This window comes from Podarcis vaucheri, assembly GCF_965113315.1.
Source record: "Podarcis vaucheri genome assembly, chromosome: 3".
Classification (NCBI taxonomy): domain Eukaryota; kingdom Metazoa; phylum Chordata; class Lepidosauria; order Squamata; family Lacertidae; genus Podarcis; species Podarcis vaucheri.
The window spans coordinates 60,831,808-60,852,485 of record NC_138761.1 but is presented as its reverse complement, the minus strand read 5'-3'; the positions used below and the strand labels follow the sequence as shown (position 1 = coordinate 60,852,485).

The 20,678-nt window shown below is 40.6% G+C and overlaps 1 protein-coding gene across 1 annotated transcript; it reads right to left on the bottom strand.

The window, feature by feature from the left end:
• Positions 1-712: 712 nt before the first annotated feature.
• Positions 713-19,027, bottom strand: LOC309528496 (pancreatic secretory granule membrane major glycoprotein GP2-like). The gene is made up of 9 exons (XM_082215989.1): positions 18,908-19,027; positions 12,281-12,375; positions 11,515-11,619; positions 9,964-10,124; positions 8,587-8,722; positions 7,370-7,464; positions 6,412-6,580; positions 3,428-3,545; positions 713-2,673 (listed from the first exon to the last, which is right to left on the bottom strand). Exons 1-9 carry the CDS (start codon positions 18,987-18,989, stop codon positions 2,501-2,503), a joined length of 1,134 nt encoding a protein of 377 aa, XP_082072115.1. The 5' UTR covers positions 18,990-19,027; the 3' UTR covers positions 713-2,500.
• Between the last annotated feature and the right edge of the window lie 1,651 nt (positions 19,028-20,678).

Here is a 20,678-nt window from a genome sequence, read left to right as displayed (position 1 = left end):
AAAAATTCAAGAATAAAAGACAATTTCCATGGTACCTCTCCATTGTCCTCCTAAAATGAGACTGCCTCATTCTTTTCAATGGCTGGCTTTGCACTCTGTAAGCACTCTGATGGAGGCACTTCTCTGCATTATTGCATTTTCCACTATTCTGCTACTGAAAGATTCTGGGGTGAAGGCTGCTGTCATAAGGTTCAATTCTTTGCTGGTATTTTTCTGAACCTCTTATCTCCTCTTACAGGGCACTTGGATTTCTGCTTACTATCATTACACCTTGTTTGTTGATGGTGTCATTTCCTTACTTTGAAATACAGTACAGTAATCATATCCAAAACTGGCAAAGATATGTCCCTGGACATGAGAGGCTTTTGGCCTTGCTGGGCTTGGATGTGGATCACAGTCGCACAAAAAAAGATGTTCAAATTCCTTCATGTTACTTGGAAGCAAAACTAATTTGTGCATGTTTTGTGTGTGCCAATTGTCAAAATGTCTGGGGCATTAGCTAATTTAGCTATTACGGTCTGAGGGTATGTTCCTCCATATTTTCTGTTGGTATTCTTCTATCTGCATTTGTATTCCTTCTGTAGAATTGCTACTACTACTTCTTCTAGTTACTATTTGCAGTTGAGCAAATGTTCCTCAAATAAATGAGATTTTTCTTTATTCCCAGAAGATGCCAAATTTCATTTGCAAATATGCGCAGCTGGGTTTTTATGTGACTGAGTAAAGTATTCTGTTAGGATTATGATATTTATTATATTAAAGTACCGGTTATTATTAGATAATAATCTGTTTCACCCATTTGCCAGCACCTTATGAGAATATATGTTGCATTAGGGAACCTATAAAACAAGGGTGGTCCTCTGGATATCATATCTGACAATTGGCCATGCTGGCTGGGGCTGATGGTAGTTGGAGTCCAACAACGTCTGGAGGTCCACAGGTTATTTATTTATTTAAATAATTTATATCCCAAAAAGAAAAGAACTTGAGAGGGAGTTAGAAAAAAGAAAACTCAAGCACTGTTTCTTAAATGCAGAGTTCTTGTAATGACCAGCTGGAATAGAAGAATTTCAAGAAGAGCCAAACGTTGCTGGTCTTTCAGCAGACCCCTGGAGTCTGATGGAATGGCTGCTGTGAATTATAGTTGCATGATGACTTGTTGAGCTATAAAGAAATGTATTGTGCTGATAAAGCCCAATCCCCTTCTCCTTGGCATCTTGAAGATGGGTGGTAAAGATGGCTGGAGCTCACTGCCATCACAAGGGCTGTGGAGACAGAACTGGGATCAAAGCATGCACACACCCAACCTCTTTTCAGGACAAAGGGGCATACCCCTTTTACTACTGAAGGGATCCATTTCTCCTGGAACCTGTGGACAGGAGAATCCAGAACAATTTCGTCTGTGTTGTGCTTACATCCTGCTTAGCTAAATTCTTGATAAAGGTATTCTTTGTAGCATCAACTTGGACTTGAGAAAATAGTGGGTTTATATGAATGAGTGTACTAAGCATGCTGCTGTAGTTGTCACAGTAAGATGTTAACAGTTTATCTTCACCTCTTTTTGTTGTTTTTGCTGCTACAGAAGGGGCATGGCTACCTTTCTGGAGGTTGTGATAAATATTGTAGTCAGGGAAATAAGGTCTGAGTGATTGTTTCATTCAGCATTACAAACCTTTTAGCAGTAGATCAGTGTTTATTTAGAAACAATTCTATTATCTTTCTCTTAAGTAGCTCAGACCAATCTTAACAATTCATAAAATTAGCAAGTACTGCACTTGCAGAATTGTTCCATAACTCTTGGATGCAGCACAGAGCGGGGAAAGGAGTAAAGGGAAGATGGGTCACACAATTTCACTAGTTTCTGCTATTAAATAATGTTTTGCTTATTGAGGACAATTGATAGCAATTAATAACAACATAAGCCATTTTATAGCAAACAGTAGGAAAGCTGTAGTTTTCATCTGAGTGAGCAGCAGATCATACCTATAACATTTAGGATTATGGTGTCATGCATTAAAAATGAAATGACAGCTGACTTGTTGATTGCTTCCATGGGGGGGGGAGAGAAATCTCAGAAAATAAATGTTTTTCCTGAGAGACATGTATCTAACGTATGTAATGGAGGAATGGCTATACAAACATGAAATTTTTCTTACGTGGATAACACTTTTCTGAAGGAAAAAAAATATGCAGTCAGCATCCAGCTCATCAAGTATAGTGAGCACACACTCATCCATGGTCATGCACACTCACCCAGCGATTATACTGAGAAGCATTCCATCAGAACATGCATGAACATAGGAAAATGTACCCATATATACAATCTTCAGGGCATTTGTTGTGCATGAGAAGTTGAGAACACAGTTCACATCTGGAGTGGTCTTCAAATTGTAGGTTCACTTACATTTATTATTTACCTACTTTGGGTAATCTTTACTTGTAGCTAGATAAAAGTATCAGTAGATTTCTATAGAATATGTAAATATATGGGAACAGTTAATCATGATGGTACTTCAGAGTTGAGAAAACGGGACATTGTTAGTTGTGCTTGCATAGTAGGGTGGGACCTCTGTGACTGAAGAAAAAGGTTCCCAAAAATTACAGTTGTCACCAGTACAGCCATCAGAATTCCACTAAGGATCAAAATGTCTACTGGTAGAAGTTTTCCTCTGTCTGAAAGAAAGCAGAATGATTTCCAGAAAAGTGAATACTTTCGCACCAAATCTAATGTGTGAAATAATGTTAACCATTATAAAACTTGGAATTGCATTTGCATGCTGCTTTAAACAGAGCAGCAACGTGGATTTCACCTGCACCAGATGGCAGCAAGAGGGGAATATCCTGATCTGAGATGTTTGCTACAAATGCATGAAGTTGCACTGTGCTTATCATTGGTCCATCTAGCCCAGTGTATTGTCTACTCTGACTAGAAATGGCTCTTCAGGATCACAGGCTGAGGTCTTTGCTGACTCTCCTTCCCTGGAGATGTTGAATATGGAACTTGCAGACATACACATTTACTGGCCAGTCACTTAGGTGAGTTCTCAATGTGTTTAAAGTCATTCTTCTGGGAATGGAGGATGAACCACTTCTTATATTATTAACCTTAGGATTTTTAATTGATGTTGCTTAATTGATGTTTTTCAATTTTTGCACAAAGATTTCTGCTTACTCAATAAGGGTTTCCCCCATCTCCTCCCCACATCCCCCCAGAATAGTACACGGGGGCGAGAATGTGGGTGGTTCTGTCTGGTAAGCTGAAATGATTGTTTAGGGAGGATATTCACCAAGCAAGATGCTGAATTCCATCCATTATCTTTATTCTACTAGATTGGACATCTATATGCTGCAAAAGAGAACCACTATTGTTCTCTGTAACTCTATTGAAGATTTATATTTTAAGGCATGCACTTTTTTAGCCACTTACCAACATTAGTCTCTTCATTATCTGCCACCTTTCGCTTTATAGGGCCATAAGATACCATGTGACTAGAAAAGGGTGGGACTTCTCTTTTAGTTCTGGTCAGACTGTCATCTGTGCAGTTCTAGAAAAAACGCAAACTAGTAAATATGTGTGAGCCTAAAGTGATTATCAAAGTACTGTTGTGCACAATAAGAAACCCTAGGATTACAAGTAAACCCATTTGGTTAGGTAAAAGGCTACTTAGAAAATAATGTGCCAGTCAGAATGAAAGGTATTTTTACATGCCACCCCAGTCTCTACAACATTAACACCCCAAAATATTCTTGTTTCTCCCATAGCCACAGCCTCGGATGTCATCAATATCAGCTGTAGCTCTCTAACTTCCCCCCCTTGGTCATGTCACAGCCAACTCTAAAGACTCTACTTCCAACTCTACCTTTGCCTTCTCACTATTTATTTAGGAGTTGGAGTTGCCTTCTGGCCCTTCTCCATAGTTTTCTGAATGGGCTATTACCTTCCTTTTGCTTTCTTAATCTCCCAGCCAGTTACTACATCAGGAGGCTGGCCTGGCTTAGATTTTAACCCTTGCTGGATGCAGGCAGCTTGATTAACACCTACTGGAGCCAGGAATTTAGGGTGTCTAACAAACTAATAAGTGCATTGCCAAAGTTTTCCAACTCAAGTACTGAAGGGTGATATGCAGGGACATGTATGAATGTTCAGTCATAAAGTTGCTTAACACACCATGTCAGACTATTAGAATGCTAAAGATGCGTAACCCACCAATCTCTTGCAATCTATCCATCATAGCAACATAGGTAGCAACCTTACGTATATATACCAAGTCAGACTATTGGCCCATCTAGCTCTGTACTCCCTACACTGAGTGACAGTGGCTTTCCAGGGTATTAGGCAGAAGTCTTTCCCAGTCCTAACTTGAGGTACCAGAGATTGAACCTGGGACCTTTTGCATGCAGAACATATGTTCTAACTATGAGCTATAGCCCATCCCCAAAGGGAAGTAGGAAGAAGATGGCAATGGGTATGACTAGAGGAAGTTAAGCATTGTGTGTGCACGTGTGTGAGAGAGAGAAAGGTGTGTGTGTGGATGAACTGAAGGTTTACTGCAGAAGATACTGCTCAACATGGAAACCAGAAGGAATAGCAGAACAGCATTTCTTCCTTTTATGTTATGTAGAAATTTGAGATGTAGTGTCTCCTTTTTTTATGCATCTCTTATGAGCAAGCAAGTAATAAGTCGCATAGTGAACTAACGAGAAAACTCCCTATGATCCACATGACTCAATATTTTGGAACTCTACACTACTACTCTGTAGAAAGTTCTCATTCTACATACACTGTAGACTCTTAAATTTAACTGAATGGGGCTTGTTTGCATAAGAGTCACTGTTGTTATTGGTCTGAACTGTTTTATAAGCCATCTAGTGCTAGCCTCTGATATTATAACTGTCTCTATCCAAAACGTCACACTGACTTTTTCATTTTGCCCTTGCTCAGTATACAAGTGTAGTGACATTTTCATTATAGCACTAGGAAAATAAATTCTTCTCTGGAGTTTTTTCAGAACCATGACAATTGCTACTAAGGTAGAAGCATCTATTTTCTAAAATAATTCACAAGGATACTATTCAGTTACCTACCAGTTGATGATTCAGATACAAACATTTTTAAGGAACAGTGTCATTGTGAAACAGGATATTATACTGCATCTGTTAAAAAGCCCTGCTTTAATTGCAGAAATAATTTGCTAGTTGACTGCCAGTAAAGGTCACCTAGTTATACTGCAATTGGTACTAAGTACTTTTTCAGATATGTTCCTATGACACTGCATTGTGTGTTTGAAAGGCTGTGATTCAGGTATCTGTAAAAGCAGTACATACACTATCGTCCTTAGCCCTTCTCCACCCAACCCCAAACTTCCCACTGACAATTGCATGCTCTGTTGTAACCTTCCAAATTAGGAAGGGGAGGAAGCCACAACAATCCTTGTATGCCAGATTACAGGAATTCCTCCACCACCTCTTCTCTGTCTCAACTCCAGAAACCGTTCTGATCTTCCCATGTCACAGACTCTGGGTCAGGAAGACAAACCCAGGCAGCTTCCAGTTCTGCCTTAATAAATGGTGATGCTGGATATTGATTGGATCATTCCAGCTCTGATGGAAAGAGACTGGATGAGTCATACACCCATGCTCATTATTTGATAACCTGTAGCTGTATGAGCTGGCTGCAATTAAAGCTATGAAATGATAGTTTTATCTGCAGTGATAGCTCTGGTAGCAAGAGGGAAAAAGCACAGAGGAAGATAAACAAACAAACAAACAAAAATGAGCTCCAGTGCTTCTGATAATCAATTGTTCAGTCAGTTTTTTTTTTGTTGTTTTTTTTTAAGGATTCTCCTTCATTGGCGGCTGCAAAAACCTTTCAGTTTCTTAGCTTTGACAAATCAGGATCTGTTAAATGCACACATTAACATATTTTTCTTGAAGCATTCCTACAGTTAACTCTAATCTCAAGATGACTTTTCCATTCGGAGTACTGTACTCTGATAGCTCGTTCATTTCTTAAAGTTTCCACAAAATGATGAAGTGATATGTGATGAATATTCATGTGTGACACACTCCAGAAACACATGGATTGAAGTGGAACAGTACAACAGAAAATACTTGACTCTGAAGGACCAATGAGGGGGCTTCAATAGCGATGTGCAGACAAGGGCTCCTATTGAAACATCTTGTGTGCTTCTTTTTGCCTCACAGCTTGTCTCCCCAATCATTTCCCCCCAGCCAGGCTCCCTTCCATTCAGAGTCCAGCTGCTAGAAGGAAATACCATCTTTAGCATTTTCTTTTCATTCCCTTTTACAGTAACACACCAGAACAAAAATAGCCTCAACTTTGAGTGCAAAAATGCAAAGTTTTAATTCAAATTTTGAATGTGAAAATTTCCTGTAAAAAAATCAACTTACTGGTTTGCAAGCAGCTGTTGTGCCATGACAAATCTGAACTGTGCAGTGTAAGAAAACATGGTTGTATGCGATGCCAACAAATTTGAACATTTGGATCCTGAAGAGTGCTTCTTCGCCTTCTCCATTTGTTATTACTGATAGGGTTTCATCTTTTACAAATTGTGGGCAGCTATGCAGGAACAAAACCAAAAATATATGATTACATCAAAAGCTGGCATCTCTGCAAAAAATGAATACACACATTATGGATAGACTACCTAGAAGAAACTCAGTCTTGGTGCAAAGTACTTGACTCAAAAGTATACTACTATTAGAGTGCTTTTTCAACTGTGAGCATTTCTTGCATCAAAGAGGTCTATATTGGGCATTTTTTTCCATTTTACCAGCCCTTTCAATGTGACCAATGGTTCCCTGCTCCTCACAAGTCTGAAAAACCTTCTATGCCAAGGTACTTGGGGTTACCATTGAAGCTATGGATTCTGCCATTGTTCAAGGCTGATTTACTCAAATCATACTGTTTACATGTACAGCTTTAGAGGTACAGGCACATATGGACAAACATGTACTTGTTACATAAAGAGAGATGGGCCTGCACAAAGATGCAAAGGCACCTGCTATTTGTGAAAAATAAGCCTCTGGCTCATTTGCTTAAGAGAAGAGGAAACAGTAAGGGGGAGAGGTCAAATTCAGCACCATTCACCCAAGCAACCTTTTGCTATTACTAGCATTCTCATTACAGTCTCCCTCAGAATGTATTCTAGTATACTCAACAACAATGAGATCAATGAGTCTGATGCTGATAATACCTACACTCAACTCTTGAAGCACATCTTTGACTTCATCTGGTCAGCCTCCCCTTCACAGCAGTCACTTTGCTTTGTTTTTTAAATGAAATGGAAAGCTCAGCCCAATATGTTTTCAGAATGAGTTGTCCATTTTACCAAAGCGGGATACGAACCTGTCTCTGATAAAAGAATACTGGACAGCATGAACAGGATCCTTCGTTGGGGTAGACCAGCAGTTTTGAAGCCTAATGATTAAGTTGCCTGGGACCTGCCAAATGCAGAGACAGAACATAAACAGGGTTCTTGTTTCTTAAGTCAGTAACTTTCAAAAGGACTAGATAGGTACACGGAGGATGAGCCTAACAATGACTGTCAGCCATGATAGCTAACAAGAAATCGTGACAACTAGATGCTGGGTACAAATAGAAGGCAGCTGTCACTAGGGCTAGACAAAGCTGTCAATTTTGGGTTCTCTCTGTTTCCTATTTTTCCAGACTTCAGTTCAGCTTGGCATATCAGTTCTGCATCAGTTTGAAAAAAAAAAATTTTTTTAGTCCTTGCAAAAATCCACCAGTATTTTAGTACACCTTTCTCCTAGAGATACAGATTATTGCAAGCAATTTTCTCTTCTGTATTCCCCACCTCCAAATACATGCACAGACAAAGAGTACCTACCCCACCTACAAGGTTGGTGGATGAGCAGTGTTAGGGAGTGGTGTTAGGGTGGGGTATAGGTTTGTCTCTGCTGGCTTCTCCCACCAGCAGTGGCAAATGGTAAGCTCCAAATCAGGACATTTTGGAGTAGGGGTGGATGCCAACAATTTTAGTTCTCCTGGATCCAATTCCTCAGATGTCCCCTGAGGGGCCTTATTTCGGGCCCCTGAGTTATACCATTTCCTGGCAAAAAATGGAGAGTCTTCTACCCTTCACCCTTAGCTGGTGCTAGAACAGTAGGGTAGATCTGCTGCTTCATCCCTCCCCAGGCCCCTGGTTAGGATTTATCCATGAACAGTAAGGCTGAGGCCTATGGGTGAATGTAGATTCTCTGATTTGGATATTGTTAGCTCTCAGCCCTAATGCTGCTGATATCCCTATTCCCACTGGCCTATCTGTCTGAAACCGTATGTTTGATAGGAAATTCATTCTCTGTTTTAAAAAAATTATGTATTTTATTATCTTCTCCCAACCACACTCTGCAAATGGATGATAATAAAGTAAGTCACAAGTAAATAGTAACATTCAAAAATGTTCTCAGATTTGTGTTGCTTTTGCTCCCCCCCCCCTCAATGTATCTTGGCTTGTGCCTGGTGGGATGAAGCTGTCTTGCCTTTGCTTATCTACCCATCACCTCAACTCTCAGATTCATCAGGGACTCAATAACCCCAGGTACCATTTTCACTTTGACAAATATGTTGTCCTCTAGAGTCAGAAAGGGAATGGTAGTCCACATGTCTTCAAAATGCCGGTCTTTGTACAGCATCATGGATACAGAGAAATTTCCATCTTCTGTATTTAGTGTGATGGTCCTGTCACAAACAAAGACAAATAGATATGATGGAGATGCTGAAATGACACAATTTCCATGATAATTTATCATTATACACACACCACACACGTGTGCATGATTTACTAGGGAAGCCTAATGGTCAGGCCTGGGGCAGCTATGAAAATTACAACACTGGCATTGCAGAGCTCTTATGCTGGTACTTCAGTATTATACACAAATGCCCAGGATCAGGTTGCAAGGAATGGAGCAGCTCTAGTAGCCAGTGGTGATGATACCCTTTTAAGTAAATTTGCAACTTGGCAAGCTCCTGTGACTTGGACCAGCTGCATGACAGGAAGAAGCTTTCAGCCGGTGAAAGTTTCCCAAGTATGGTGATACAACAATAACTAGATGCATGCCTGCCTTTCATACACAGAAGCTATGCTATGGAAAACACGGTAAGAGCTCTAAGCAAGAGAGTCCCACTCGTCTCAAGGAACTTCAACAGAGCACACTTTTTACGCAGCTAGCTTAGTGCAGTGATTAACCCAATATTGTCTGCATACTTCTCAAGTGACTTTAATCCAGATTTGGGGTGGAGGACGAAATGAGTTCAGTTTGTATTTAAATGTGAACATATGTAATTTGCACTTCCCAAAACAATATGTGAACCAAAATGCAGCCCCTGTTCAAAATCCACACTTCTCCAAACATTACAGTGCAGTTATGCAATCAAAAAAGCATGCCCAAAGACTGCATGTTATGGAAAAGTGCACACAAAAATGCTTGCATTTGTGGGGGGGGGGGGATACAAAAATGTATCATGTTAGGGAACATTGCTTGCAAAAATGCATATATCAGGGGAAATGGTGTACCAAAATGTGTGCATGTGGATTTAAAAATAAATAAATCACAAACTAATTTGGAAATGGTGATAACTGAATTGGAAAAATGAGAAATCATAATTTACAGATTTGTCTATTTCTAATCCAGGCACAATATTGGTACAGTGGTACATCGGGTTACATACGCTTCAGGATACATACACTTCAGGTTACAGACTCCGCTAACCCAGAAATAGTGCTTTAGGTTAAGAACTTTGCTTCAGGATGAGAACAGAATTTGTGCTCTGGCGGCACAGCAGCAGGAGGAGGCCCCATTAGCTAAAGTGGTACTTCAGGTTAAGAACAGTTTCAGGTTAAGTACGGACCTCCGGAACGAATTAAGTACTTAACCCGAGGTACCACTGTATACAGAAAACAACAAGGGTAACAGGCTTACCTGATATCAACACTGATTTTATTTTCTCCATTAGGTTGCTGTACCATATAATTAATAGGATATCGGCAGGCAAATGTGATATTGATAAAAGTTCTTGTGATTATATCAGAGAGGTGGTTCTGTATGGTGTTGATGAAAATAATATGTGCACCATCGGAATCCTGCAAGTTAATAAAACACAAAAATATTCCAGTAAGTCCCAAAACTTAAGTTGATAGGAAAATAATAATGTAGTGGCAGTGGGAACTGAAGGTTGCCCTGAAGCTGTGCTTCCAGACTTGGAAGCTTTGCTCCTTAACCAACTAGAGCAGGCATAGGCAAACAAGGCCCTCCAGATGTTTTGGGACTACAACTCCCATGATCCCTAGCTAACAGGACCAGAGGTCAAGGTTGATGGGAACTGTAGTCCCAAAACATCTGGAGAGCCGAGTTTGCCTATGCCTGAACTAGAGCACCCAGTAAGGAAAGGAAGATCCTCACTGATGTCTTATCAAAGGTCCATTGAGCAGAGCCCCAGACCCAGGTCAGTTCTTAGCCATTCTGCTCTCCCAGTTCAAAGAAAGAGATTAAGGATCACACAAGTAATAGCATATTCTTACTGGGCAGGGAGACAGGAGAGGCACTAGAGACCTCTACAGACTGCTTCTGTCCTTGAACCCAGATGTGTAGTGAAATACTGCAATAAGTCACAAATGCACTTGGGGGATTTTGAGTATTGGTATAGTTTCTGCCACCCTAGAATGGCCACATCCACATAATATATTTTAAGGCACATTTAAAACACATGGCTTCACCCAAAGAATCTTGAGACCTCTAGTTTAGCCCTTACAGAGCTACTTTCCAGCATCCTTAGGAAACTACAGATCCCAGGGTTATTTGAGGGAAGTCGTGTCTTTTAATGTATGGTCTGAAAGTGACCAATGTTTAACCAATGTTTTTTTGCTTAAAATAATAGAATCCAATAGTATCATGGAACTTCTGAACTGTTTTAATATTGTATGTTTAAATTGCTGTAACCTGCCCTGGGACCTTATCATGAAGGACATGTAAGAAACAGAATACATAAAAAACAACACCACACACACACTTCCACAAACACAATCAAGTTGTAGCCTTTCTCAACCTGTGGGTCCCCAGATGTTGTTGAACTACAACTTCCATCACCCCTAGCTAGCAAGTCCAGAGCTCAGGGATGATGGGAGTTGTAGTCCAACAACATCTGGGGACCCACAGGTTGAGAACTGCTGAAAGCTGCATATAAATCTATGCCACCTCTGAATGATTCACATGTTAATCTGGTTCTTGGTATTTTGGCTACTCTCAATCAGTTTCTAAAAGGCAGGAATGATGTTTTTGTGGTTTACATTATGAATAGAGACAAAGCAGATGATTATTTAGTTCCATATAGAATTTAATTTGTGTGAGATTCTGTCATTCTTCAAAAGCTGTTCTTTCATATACTAAATAAGCAGGATACAAGAGGATAAATGCGGTGTACAGAGAAGGTATGTAAAAAGTCATAAGACTACAGCAACATCTTTTGCATATTACCATTCGTGTTCCACAGTCTGTGAAGTTGGTCTTAATGCTGAATATGTAGAGGTTTCCTACTTGAGTACCATGACATGCTGGGTCATTAAGGTGTAAATCAGAGACCTGCAAAGGAAAAACCTTTCTTTTTCCTTTTAATTTTACAATATAATTCTCAACACAATTTTAAATTATATTTACAGTTGCACCAGCTAATCAGCATATCCTTGGTCCTGACACCTGTCATTTCACTTGGCAGCATGGCATTATTGCATGAAAAATGCCTCATTTGCCTTCTGGGACTCAGTCATCAAGTTACAATCTTACCAAGTGCCAACCTGCCTTCTATCGACAGGAACATTCTATCATGTGATAGTAACAATTTTGGGGGGAGTGAAAATCCATTCATGTGATGTAGCCTATGATCCCATTAGGAGCTGGACACAGAGAAAGCAGCAGCGTGAGAAAAATCTACCCCTCTTTCAAAAGGCCCTTCCTCTGAATTTTCTGAGTACAGCTAAAATATTTCATGGTTGAAGGCACTAAGAAAGGCCTGGCATTTCCCTAATATTTTGATGTGCTGTAGTCTGCAATGTACCAGCTCACATTTTATCATCGTCTGGCTGGCATCTCCCAGAAATTAGTATATAAAGCATATGACGATGAAGATAGCGGAAGATCTCTACAGATAAGATCTGGATAAATAATGTTCCCTTATGCTACAGTTCTAGAAACTAGAGGCAACGAAATGGGCTATTAATTAAAATTTTAAAATCACAGTACTTACTAATATTGGAGGGTTCTTTGACAGGAAGAATGCACTCGGAATTTCTACTTCAATCAGGTCCTTAGTACATATGATGGTCTCGTTGATTTCTGGGTCTGTATGTAAAAACACTGCTTGTTAAAGGGGAAAGAATGGGAGGAAAAGTCCCAGATTTCTGGTGTGTGTGTGTGTGTGTGTGTGTGTGTGTGTGTGTGTGTGTGTAATCTGCATGTGTGTATGTACAGAGTTTGAATCTGGATTGCTGAAAAGGAAAGGTGAAATTCCAAAGGAAATATTATTCTTGGGATACATTCTAGAATACAGGTTAGTGAATATCAGTGAATTCTGTGGCTTCCCAGAACACTTGAAGAAGAGGGAGAGTTTGGATTTGATATCCCGCTTTATTACTACCCTAAGGAGTCTCAAAGCAGCTAACATTCTCCTTTCCCTTCCTCCCCCACAACAAACACTTTGTGAGGTGAGTGAGGCTGAGAGACTTCAGAGAAGTGTGACTAGCCCAAGGTCACCCAGCAGCTGCATGTGGAGGAGCGGGGACGCGAACCCGGTTCACCAGATTACGAGTCCACCACTCTTAACCACTACACCACACTGGCTCTCTTTGGGATTCTTACCAAATTTAAAGCCCAAATCAGATGCACTGGCTGCAGTTCAGAACTCACGTGTGCATGACCAGTTTTTCCCTAGCAGAGTACCGGTTTCTTAGCAATATCAAAAAATGGCATAGCCCTACTTGTAATGTGGGGCCTTATTACCCAGTTGCAAACATTGTCAGTCACTCATGTCCAATTCTTACAATAATTACTACTATTCTGGGAAAGCAAACACTTCTGTATAGCCCAGTCTTATGACCCACTGCAATAAAGATATCGCCTCGTGTCTTCAGTTTTATTGTGTATTCTTCAGTATAGCTGAAATGCTAAACTAGTTTAATGGTATCTAGGATTAGACCAGATTGTCCCAGCTGTGGAACAGCTACAGTGCCTGTTTCTTCACTGAGGATACCAGTTGTTGCTGCTTATCCAAGCTTGGTTTTTTTTGGCAGGTGTAGTGACAGAATTCTTGCCTTGCTATAAGATACAGGAATATTGTGGGTGAAAGCTATTCCATCTGCAGGAGCAGTTCAATAGGTTTTGATGTCTATGATGGGAAATCATATTCCTGCTTGTGATGGAGGCAAACTGGAGTTTCCCCAGACTTGGATCCTTCCGCATTTGAGCCTGACTTATATTGTAGGACAGCCTGCCAGAGCTGTCAGTCAGTCTTCCCTCCCTTCTTACCATCCCTTTCCTTCCCCCAAACTCACTTGGCAGTAGTTTGACCCCAGCAAGAGCTCGTGATGGATCTGAGTAAGGCTTGCCTCTCTCCCTGGCACATACAGTGCTCCAACAGCTGAGTAAAAAACACAAAAGAGCTTGTAAACCAGAGTCCTCCAGGGTGTGGACTCAAGACACTTGGGGTAATTACATTTCACAGCTCCCCTGATGCCTAGAACTCAACAGCAGCCTCTATGATGCAAGAGCTGCTGGAAAACATGGCTTCCCAAACTCTCTTTCACAGGTGGGTTGAGGGATCTGAAGAGAGTGGTTTTAAAGGAGGAACCTGTTGCGTTCCTGATTATGAGGATCATTACAGAGTTTACAAATGTGAGGGGGAGTAAGCTATTTTCTAGTTTTATTGAGCTTTTTGAAGATAGCTAGTTTTGTTGAGTCCCATTCTATTGATTTTCTGGTCAATCTCTTTGTAGATATGAGTCAATATGGGGCCATGTCTTCCACATCTCCAATAAGTGGCAACATCAGATTAAATCCAACTCAATGGTGTAATGTTGGAAAGTGTTGATCACTTCTCCTACCTGGGCAGTTATCTTTCCACAAGGACTGACATTGATGCCAAAATCCAGCATTGCCTGAGCAGTGTGAGCTTTCTCCCAATTGAAGTGCAGAGTGTTTGAGGACTGGGACATTTGCAGGGAAACCAAAATGCTTGTTTACAAAGCTATTATACTACCAACCTTACTGTAGGTTTGTGAATCATGGACCACTTATAAACGCCACCTCCAACTCCTCGAAAGATTCCATCAGTGATGTCTCCGAAAAAATTTACACATCATTTGGGAAGACAGGTGAACTAATACCAGTGTACTGGAAGAAGCAAAGATCACCAGTGTTGAAGCAATGATTCTTCAACAACAACTTTGTTGGACTGGTCATGTTGTGCGGATGCCTGATGATCATCTTCCAAAGCAACTACTCTATTCCAAACTTAAAAATGGAAAGCGTAATGCTGCTGGTCAACAAAAGAAGTTTATAGACTGCCTCAAGGCAAATCTAAGAAAATGTAGTATAAACACCAACAATTGGGAAACTTGCCTGCGACTGCTCCAATTGGAGATCAGCTTTTACCAAAGGTGTCATGGGCTTTGAAGGCACTCAAACTCAGGACGCAAGGGAGAAACATGCTAAGAAGAAGGCACGCTTGGCGAATCCACATCGTGATCAGCTCCCACCCAGAAACCAATGTCCCCACTGTGGAAGGATGTGTGGATCCAGAATTGGCCTCCACAGTCACTTACGGACTCATTGTTAAAATCTTACTCAGCTACGAGTGATCACCAAAGAAGATGAAGAAGATAATGGGAGACTAGTGTTTCCTCAATAATTTGCTGTATGAGTCACTGCCTTAAGTGTTTAGGTCACTATAGAGTCGAGAGTCTACTTGTGTTGGGCTATCTTGATAGCAAATCCCGTTTCTGTATTCCAGGTCAAATCAGCTGCAGGGCTTTTCATAAAACACATTTGTTTTTGGATGCAATGGAAGTATCTTCAGAACACTAATTAACTTTGGCCTTTCAGAAATTGTATATTTATCAGACTCAAATAATGTTAACAGAGCTTTTGGCTGATTGATTCTTGAAGCATCACAGAGCAGGTTCCATTGAAGGTCCTTACTTACTAATGGTCTGCTGAAATGTCACAGAGGTTATTGGCTTGAAAGAAATATAATTTACATTCAGGAAAGAATTGTTAGCCTTTGGGTGGCTAAAATGGAAGGTGAATTAGCACATTGCTTTCAGTGGTTGATCAGTGTGTATTGAAAGCCTAATCTTAGCACAAAATTGTTTTCAAAGATGAATGATTAATCTAGATTGTCATATTTCTATCAGCTGGAAAATGAGGTTAGCAAATGAGGCCTCAGAGGGAGGGGAAGGGATGGAAAATACCCCCTGCCCAAACCCCTAAACTATTATTACTATCTCAGGTTTTGTTTGTTTGTTTTTGGAATCCTGAAAATAAATTTGAGCTGTAGTCTAGAACTGATGTTACAATGAAAGAACACTGAACTGATCTATCCCTGAATTAGTAAGTGGTCTACAATGCAGTTTACAGAGTGGTTTACAATATACTGCTGCTGCTACTACTAATTTTATTATTTATACCCTGCCAATCTGGCTGTGTTCCCCAAGCCACTCTGGGCAGCTTATAGCATATCTAAAAACATAATAAAAACATCAAGCATAAAAAACCTCCTGAAACAGGGCTGCCTTTAGATGTCTTCTAAAAGTTGTGTAATTCTTTATCTCCTTGACATCTGAAGGGAGGATGTTCCGCAGGGAGGGCACCACTACTGAGAAGGCCCTCTGTCTAATGGTTCCCTATAACTTCACTTTTAACAGTGAGGGAACCAGCAAAAGACCCTCAGAGGAGGACCTCAGTGTCTGGGCCGAGACCGTTTAGGGCTTTAAAGGTCAGCACCAACACTTTGAATTGTGCTCGGAAACATAGTGGGGGCCACTGAAGATCCTTTAGGACTGGTGTTATATAGTCTTGGTGGCCACTCCCAGTCACCGGTCTAGCTGCTGCATTCTGGATTAGTTGTAATTTGAGAGTCACCTTCAAAGGCAGCCCCTTGTAGAGCACACTGCAGTAGTCCAAGCGAGAGATAACTAGAGCATGCACCACTCTGGTGAGACAGTCTGCGGGCAGGTAGGGTCTTAGCCTGCATACCAGATGGAGCTGGTAGACAGCTGCCCTGGACATAGAAAGGGTTTCAGTCTTAGATGTATAATGCAAAATAAAAAGTTGAACAAATGGAACAAACATATGGAAAATCTGATTAAATAATAACTATTCTACGAAAATATTCTAATAAAAATATTTCTAAAACATTTATAGTGTTTTTTAATGTAAAATGTAGAACAGAGTGGGCTATTTTATGGATTCAGCAGAAACTGTAGATTTTTTAAATGGAGTGACACCTGTGTTATTCTAAAATCAGTAATAAAGAAGCCCTATGAATTACCGGTGTATAAGAAAAATATGTTGTTGTTTATCCAAGGATCAGGGGAAATATTGTTGTGTCTCTTTATTCACTATCAAACTTTATCTGGAGGACTTATGCCCAAAGGCTGGTGGGACAGCTTTCAAGAATTTACCCTACTTGTCCACATGTAAAATGATGGGATCAGAATTACTCCTGTTATCATGTTCCCAGAGTTTTCTTGAAAGAAGCTAGAGCTTTGCAGCTGCCAATCTGTCTGTAAAGCTGCCAAGAAGCAGCAGTTAATTTACGGGAAGGGAAGAGAGTGCCAGCAAAAATCCTGAACAACAGCATGCGCAGAATTATTCTGAACATGACCGTGCTGTACTGATGGAAAGTGACTAGGCACAATTCATCTTAGGATTCATGTACCTTTAACAGTTGTGTGATAGCATGGATGTCAATAGATGTAGCCTCTTTCACCCTTGAAGCATTGGGGCACAGGGGTTCCGACAGAATTTTCTGTACCCAGTCCACTGTGTGGAGTTTAGGCCCTTTGTCCTACTTGCAAAAGAGGAGAGAGATTTGCATAACATTTACAGATGCTTTGTGTCATATGCAAATTTGTAACCTCTTTTGCAGGTGGATTGGAGGGTCCAAAAATAAATCTTCTGCCACACACAACAAAAAATGTCTGACAGAGAATGTCAGCAGGTGAAGCTTTCCCCAATTCTATGTCCATACTAAAAAATGCTTAACCTGTTGATTTTTAGCTGCCATTCAGCTCTTAAAGGCACAAGAACCCTGCTTTCCCCCAATGCCAACCCTAAACCTACACTGCGACCCTGTACTCTCTTACCTGGGAATAAACCCTATTAAACAGCAAAGACTCATCAGTAGACATGTATAAAATTCAGCTGCGATAGTGAATTCTTGATGCATGTCTGGTCTTTAGCTTTAAACGAGCTTTGCAAAGTTTTCCCATTTGTTATTTTGCAGTGGGTGGGATTCTATAGCATCCACCTGCACTTACTGTGTGGCAGGATTTGCAGAAAATAACTTCTAGAGTACTATACTAAAATTAACCCATCACCAGGAAATGTGCATCTCTAGTTTCTAGGCAAAAAAGGAAGGGCAAACTATAGAAATTTCAAGGAGTACAAAATGGGACAGAAGCAGGAAAAGTGCATTAAGGACAAAGTGAAAAGAGTGGATCCTAAGGACCCAGGGATTTCTATCACCTGGCGTTCAAACTCCTTAATAACTTTTCTGACCTCACTTACTGTCTAAAACACTGAAAGATGGGAACAGCCAAGTTGGCTCATCTCACATAAATTGCTTAGAAGGGAGCCTGCAGAATTTGCTTCATAGCTTTCCAGGAGGGAGCAATTCTACCTTTCCGCCCCCCAAAAGACAACTCAGACTAACTTGTGTTCCCTCTTCTGAACTTTCACAAATGTTAATGGCATAGGAGTCCTCTCCTTGAATGCAAGACTAGAGAATCATTTTTTGTCTGTCACGGTCACATTCCCACAAAGGTAATCTTTGTGATGGTGAGAGGCACCAAAGCCAGTGCTGGAAAGTTTGCAGCATTATAGAGTGCTGTGTGTTTGTTTTCGCCCTAATCCCTCCATCTCATTTTCTCCCTTGCCACAAGTCTGAGCTGATTACTTGCAGAGGATTTCCCCTCCTCCTTTCTTCCCTCCATTTTTATTTGTGCCCCTCCTCCCACTTTTTGCTCCCTCACTCTTTCCCCCAGCTTACATGGAGGGCTGGCATTTGTGTTTCTTAGGGTTCATCCTTGCTCCTCAAGAAAGCTTGCATTCCTTAGACCAGGAAAACTGGATTTTAAAAAGTCACCCAGATACTTTTTCTCTCAGTTTAGACTATTATTAAAACTGGGGACATCAGTAGTAGCCTAAAATCACAAGCCTTACATGGTAGTTTATTATAACCAGCAAATTTATATTAACCTTTTAAATAACGTATTTCAATAAGTGATACTTACCCATTGAGGCAAGCAGTTTCAGGAATTTCCGACCAGGTACTTTAACAGTGTATTATTTATTCTAAAATCTATTAACTGTCACAAAGGTGGTGTGCAAATCCAGGCCAATTCTTATTACTAACATTGATTCAATAGAAAAGGCGACTTTGTAATTTTAAAAAAACCTGTTAAGATAGATACTGAACCTTTGCCACAACGCATAGAAACATCAAAGTGTGCTGCAAGCTATGTTTTCAAAGCTACATTTTGATAAATGCATGTAAAGTGCAGGTATAAAACAAAGGTAAATTTATAATTGGACCAATAATATCACAGAAGATCTAGTCACTGTTTCAAAGTAGATTCCTCCTGAGAGAACTCACCCTCCCCAGTGTTGGTCCCACTTGAAGACATCAGCAGAGAAGCCACCAAGAGGGCAGAGAAGGGCATTTTGCAAGGTCCCATCACAACCGAAGTTTCCTCAAAGAGCACCAGCCAGGAACTTGAACAGAGACTTCCCGCCCTTTAAACTAGGTCTCTTTGATGAGGGTTTGGATGAGGGTGTGGTGGTAAAGGGTTCCTCACGGCTTTTACCCTGTGGTGTTTCTCCCCTCCCTTTCTAAACCTGAATGCCTCCTGCCTGAAGACTCAAGGGTGTTCTGGGTCCAACAATAGGATTCCACAGAGATAGCCACTGGAGACCATGATTACTCATGCCAAAGTCACCACCTATTTTAGAGCTGAATTCTCCCCAAGAAGAAAACCCTTCCCCCCCCACCTCACATTTTTGTCTTTACTATGGCAGCCGCTTAGCACACCCTTTATCTGGGAGGAGGAGGACCTCCCTGGACTCCCTTTGGGATTCTCCCTCTGAGTGTTTTATAGGCTTCCATTCTGCTCTGCAGAAGGGCAGTAAATGATTTACAGCTCCTTGTTTATTTATGCATTCATTTAGGTTGTTGTTGTTTCTTGGGAAAAAAGGCACAAAATAACAGAAGACACTAACACCATCCCCACAGAAGACAAAGCATGAATTGGAAATAATGTCCTAATTTTCTCGATGGGCAATGTAAATAAATAAATGCCTTTCTAAAAGAGGCGAGAGTTTTCTCAAAGGAAAAAAGCAGCATCACTTTCAAAATGATGCTATTAACCTGAAATAATGCGTACTTCTCTCAAGTCACTGTCTTTCGTTATTTTCAGGCAATGACCCCAACCATTTCTATAGAAAGAATTTCAGCGGGAAATACAGTGGCTATAGCTGCCTGTAGAATATGAGGGAGACAAACCTAAAGTTTTAACAGGCCCAATATAATGTTGGATTGTCAAGAGTTGCCAAGCTGCTTTTTGAATTGTCTGTTGCAGCCCATGGAATTGTATTGGACCTAACAACTGTTGGAGTTTTATGTTAATGAGTTTTAGAGGGCAGGTGTTCACCCACAGCAGTAGTATGAGGTAAAAGGATTTTGGAAGATTATCAGTAGAGAATGATGCCAAAATATCATTCAGAATCCAAATGACAGTAAAACAAGTTCCGAGAGACCCTAGATTCTCACACCCAATTCTGCAAATCAAATTGCTTTGGAATCTGAGTTTTCAGAAGATGTTTGCAATCTAATGTTTGGAAAGGAGGTGACCAGTTGTTCAAAAGAGGGGGGGGGGATCCAAAGTTAGTGCAAAGTTAGTGTTAAAAAAAAATCAATGTCAGTTGGACCACTCAAGGGCAAGTAGTACAATAATAATTTTATTTAGTATATGGTTATGTGTAATGCTTTAGCGCTGAATGATGTAGGAATAGCAATAAAGGTTGCAATCCCATAAACACTTATTTTGGACTAAGCTCCCTTGACCTCAGCGACGCTTACTTCTGAGTGAACATGAAGGTTAGGGTTTAAAGCAAATAAAGAAGATTTAGGAAGAAAATCCACTACCATTAGTTGATCAAATTTTGGACTAATTCAGTGGGAACATTCCTCCCGATACAAATAGCAGCATTGGAAGGTGGAGAATCATGGTGAGATCATAGCGGAAGGGTGATTGTGAGAGTGTGTAATTAATGCATTTGTATTTAATGTCACGGACGCGGGTGGCGCTGTGGGTAAAAGCCTCAGCGCCTAGGGCTTGCCGATCGTAAGGTCGGCGGTTCGAATCCCC

What these genes read in the sequence shown, in the direction of transcription:
- LOC309528496 (XM_082215989.1), bottom strand. Translation starts at nt 18,989, where the DNA reads ATGGGACCTTGCAAAATGCCCTTCTCTGCCCTCTTGGTGGCTTCTCTG. An exon ending in TGGGACCAACACTGGGGAGG is followed by an intron (nt 12,376 to 18,907) that starts GTGAGTTCTCTC and finishes TTTTACATACAG; the next exon opens with ACCCAGAAATCAACGAGACC. An exon ending in TAATGAAGAGACTAATGTTG is followed by an intron (nt 2,674 to 3,427) that starts GTAAGTGGCTAA and finishes GCTTTCTTTCAG; the next exon opens with ACAGAGGAAAACTTCTACCA.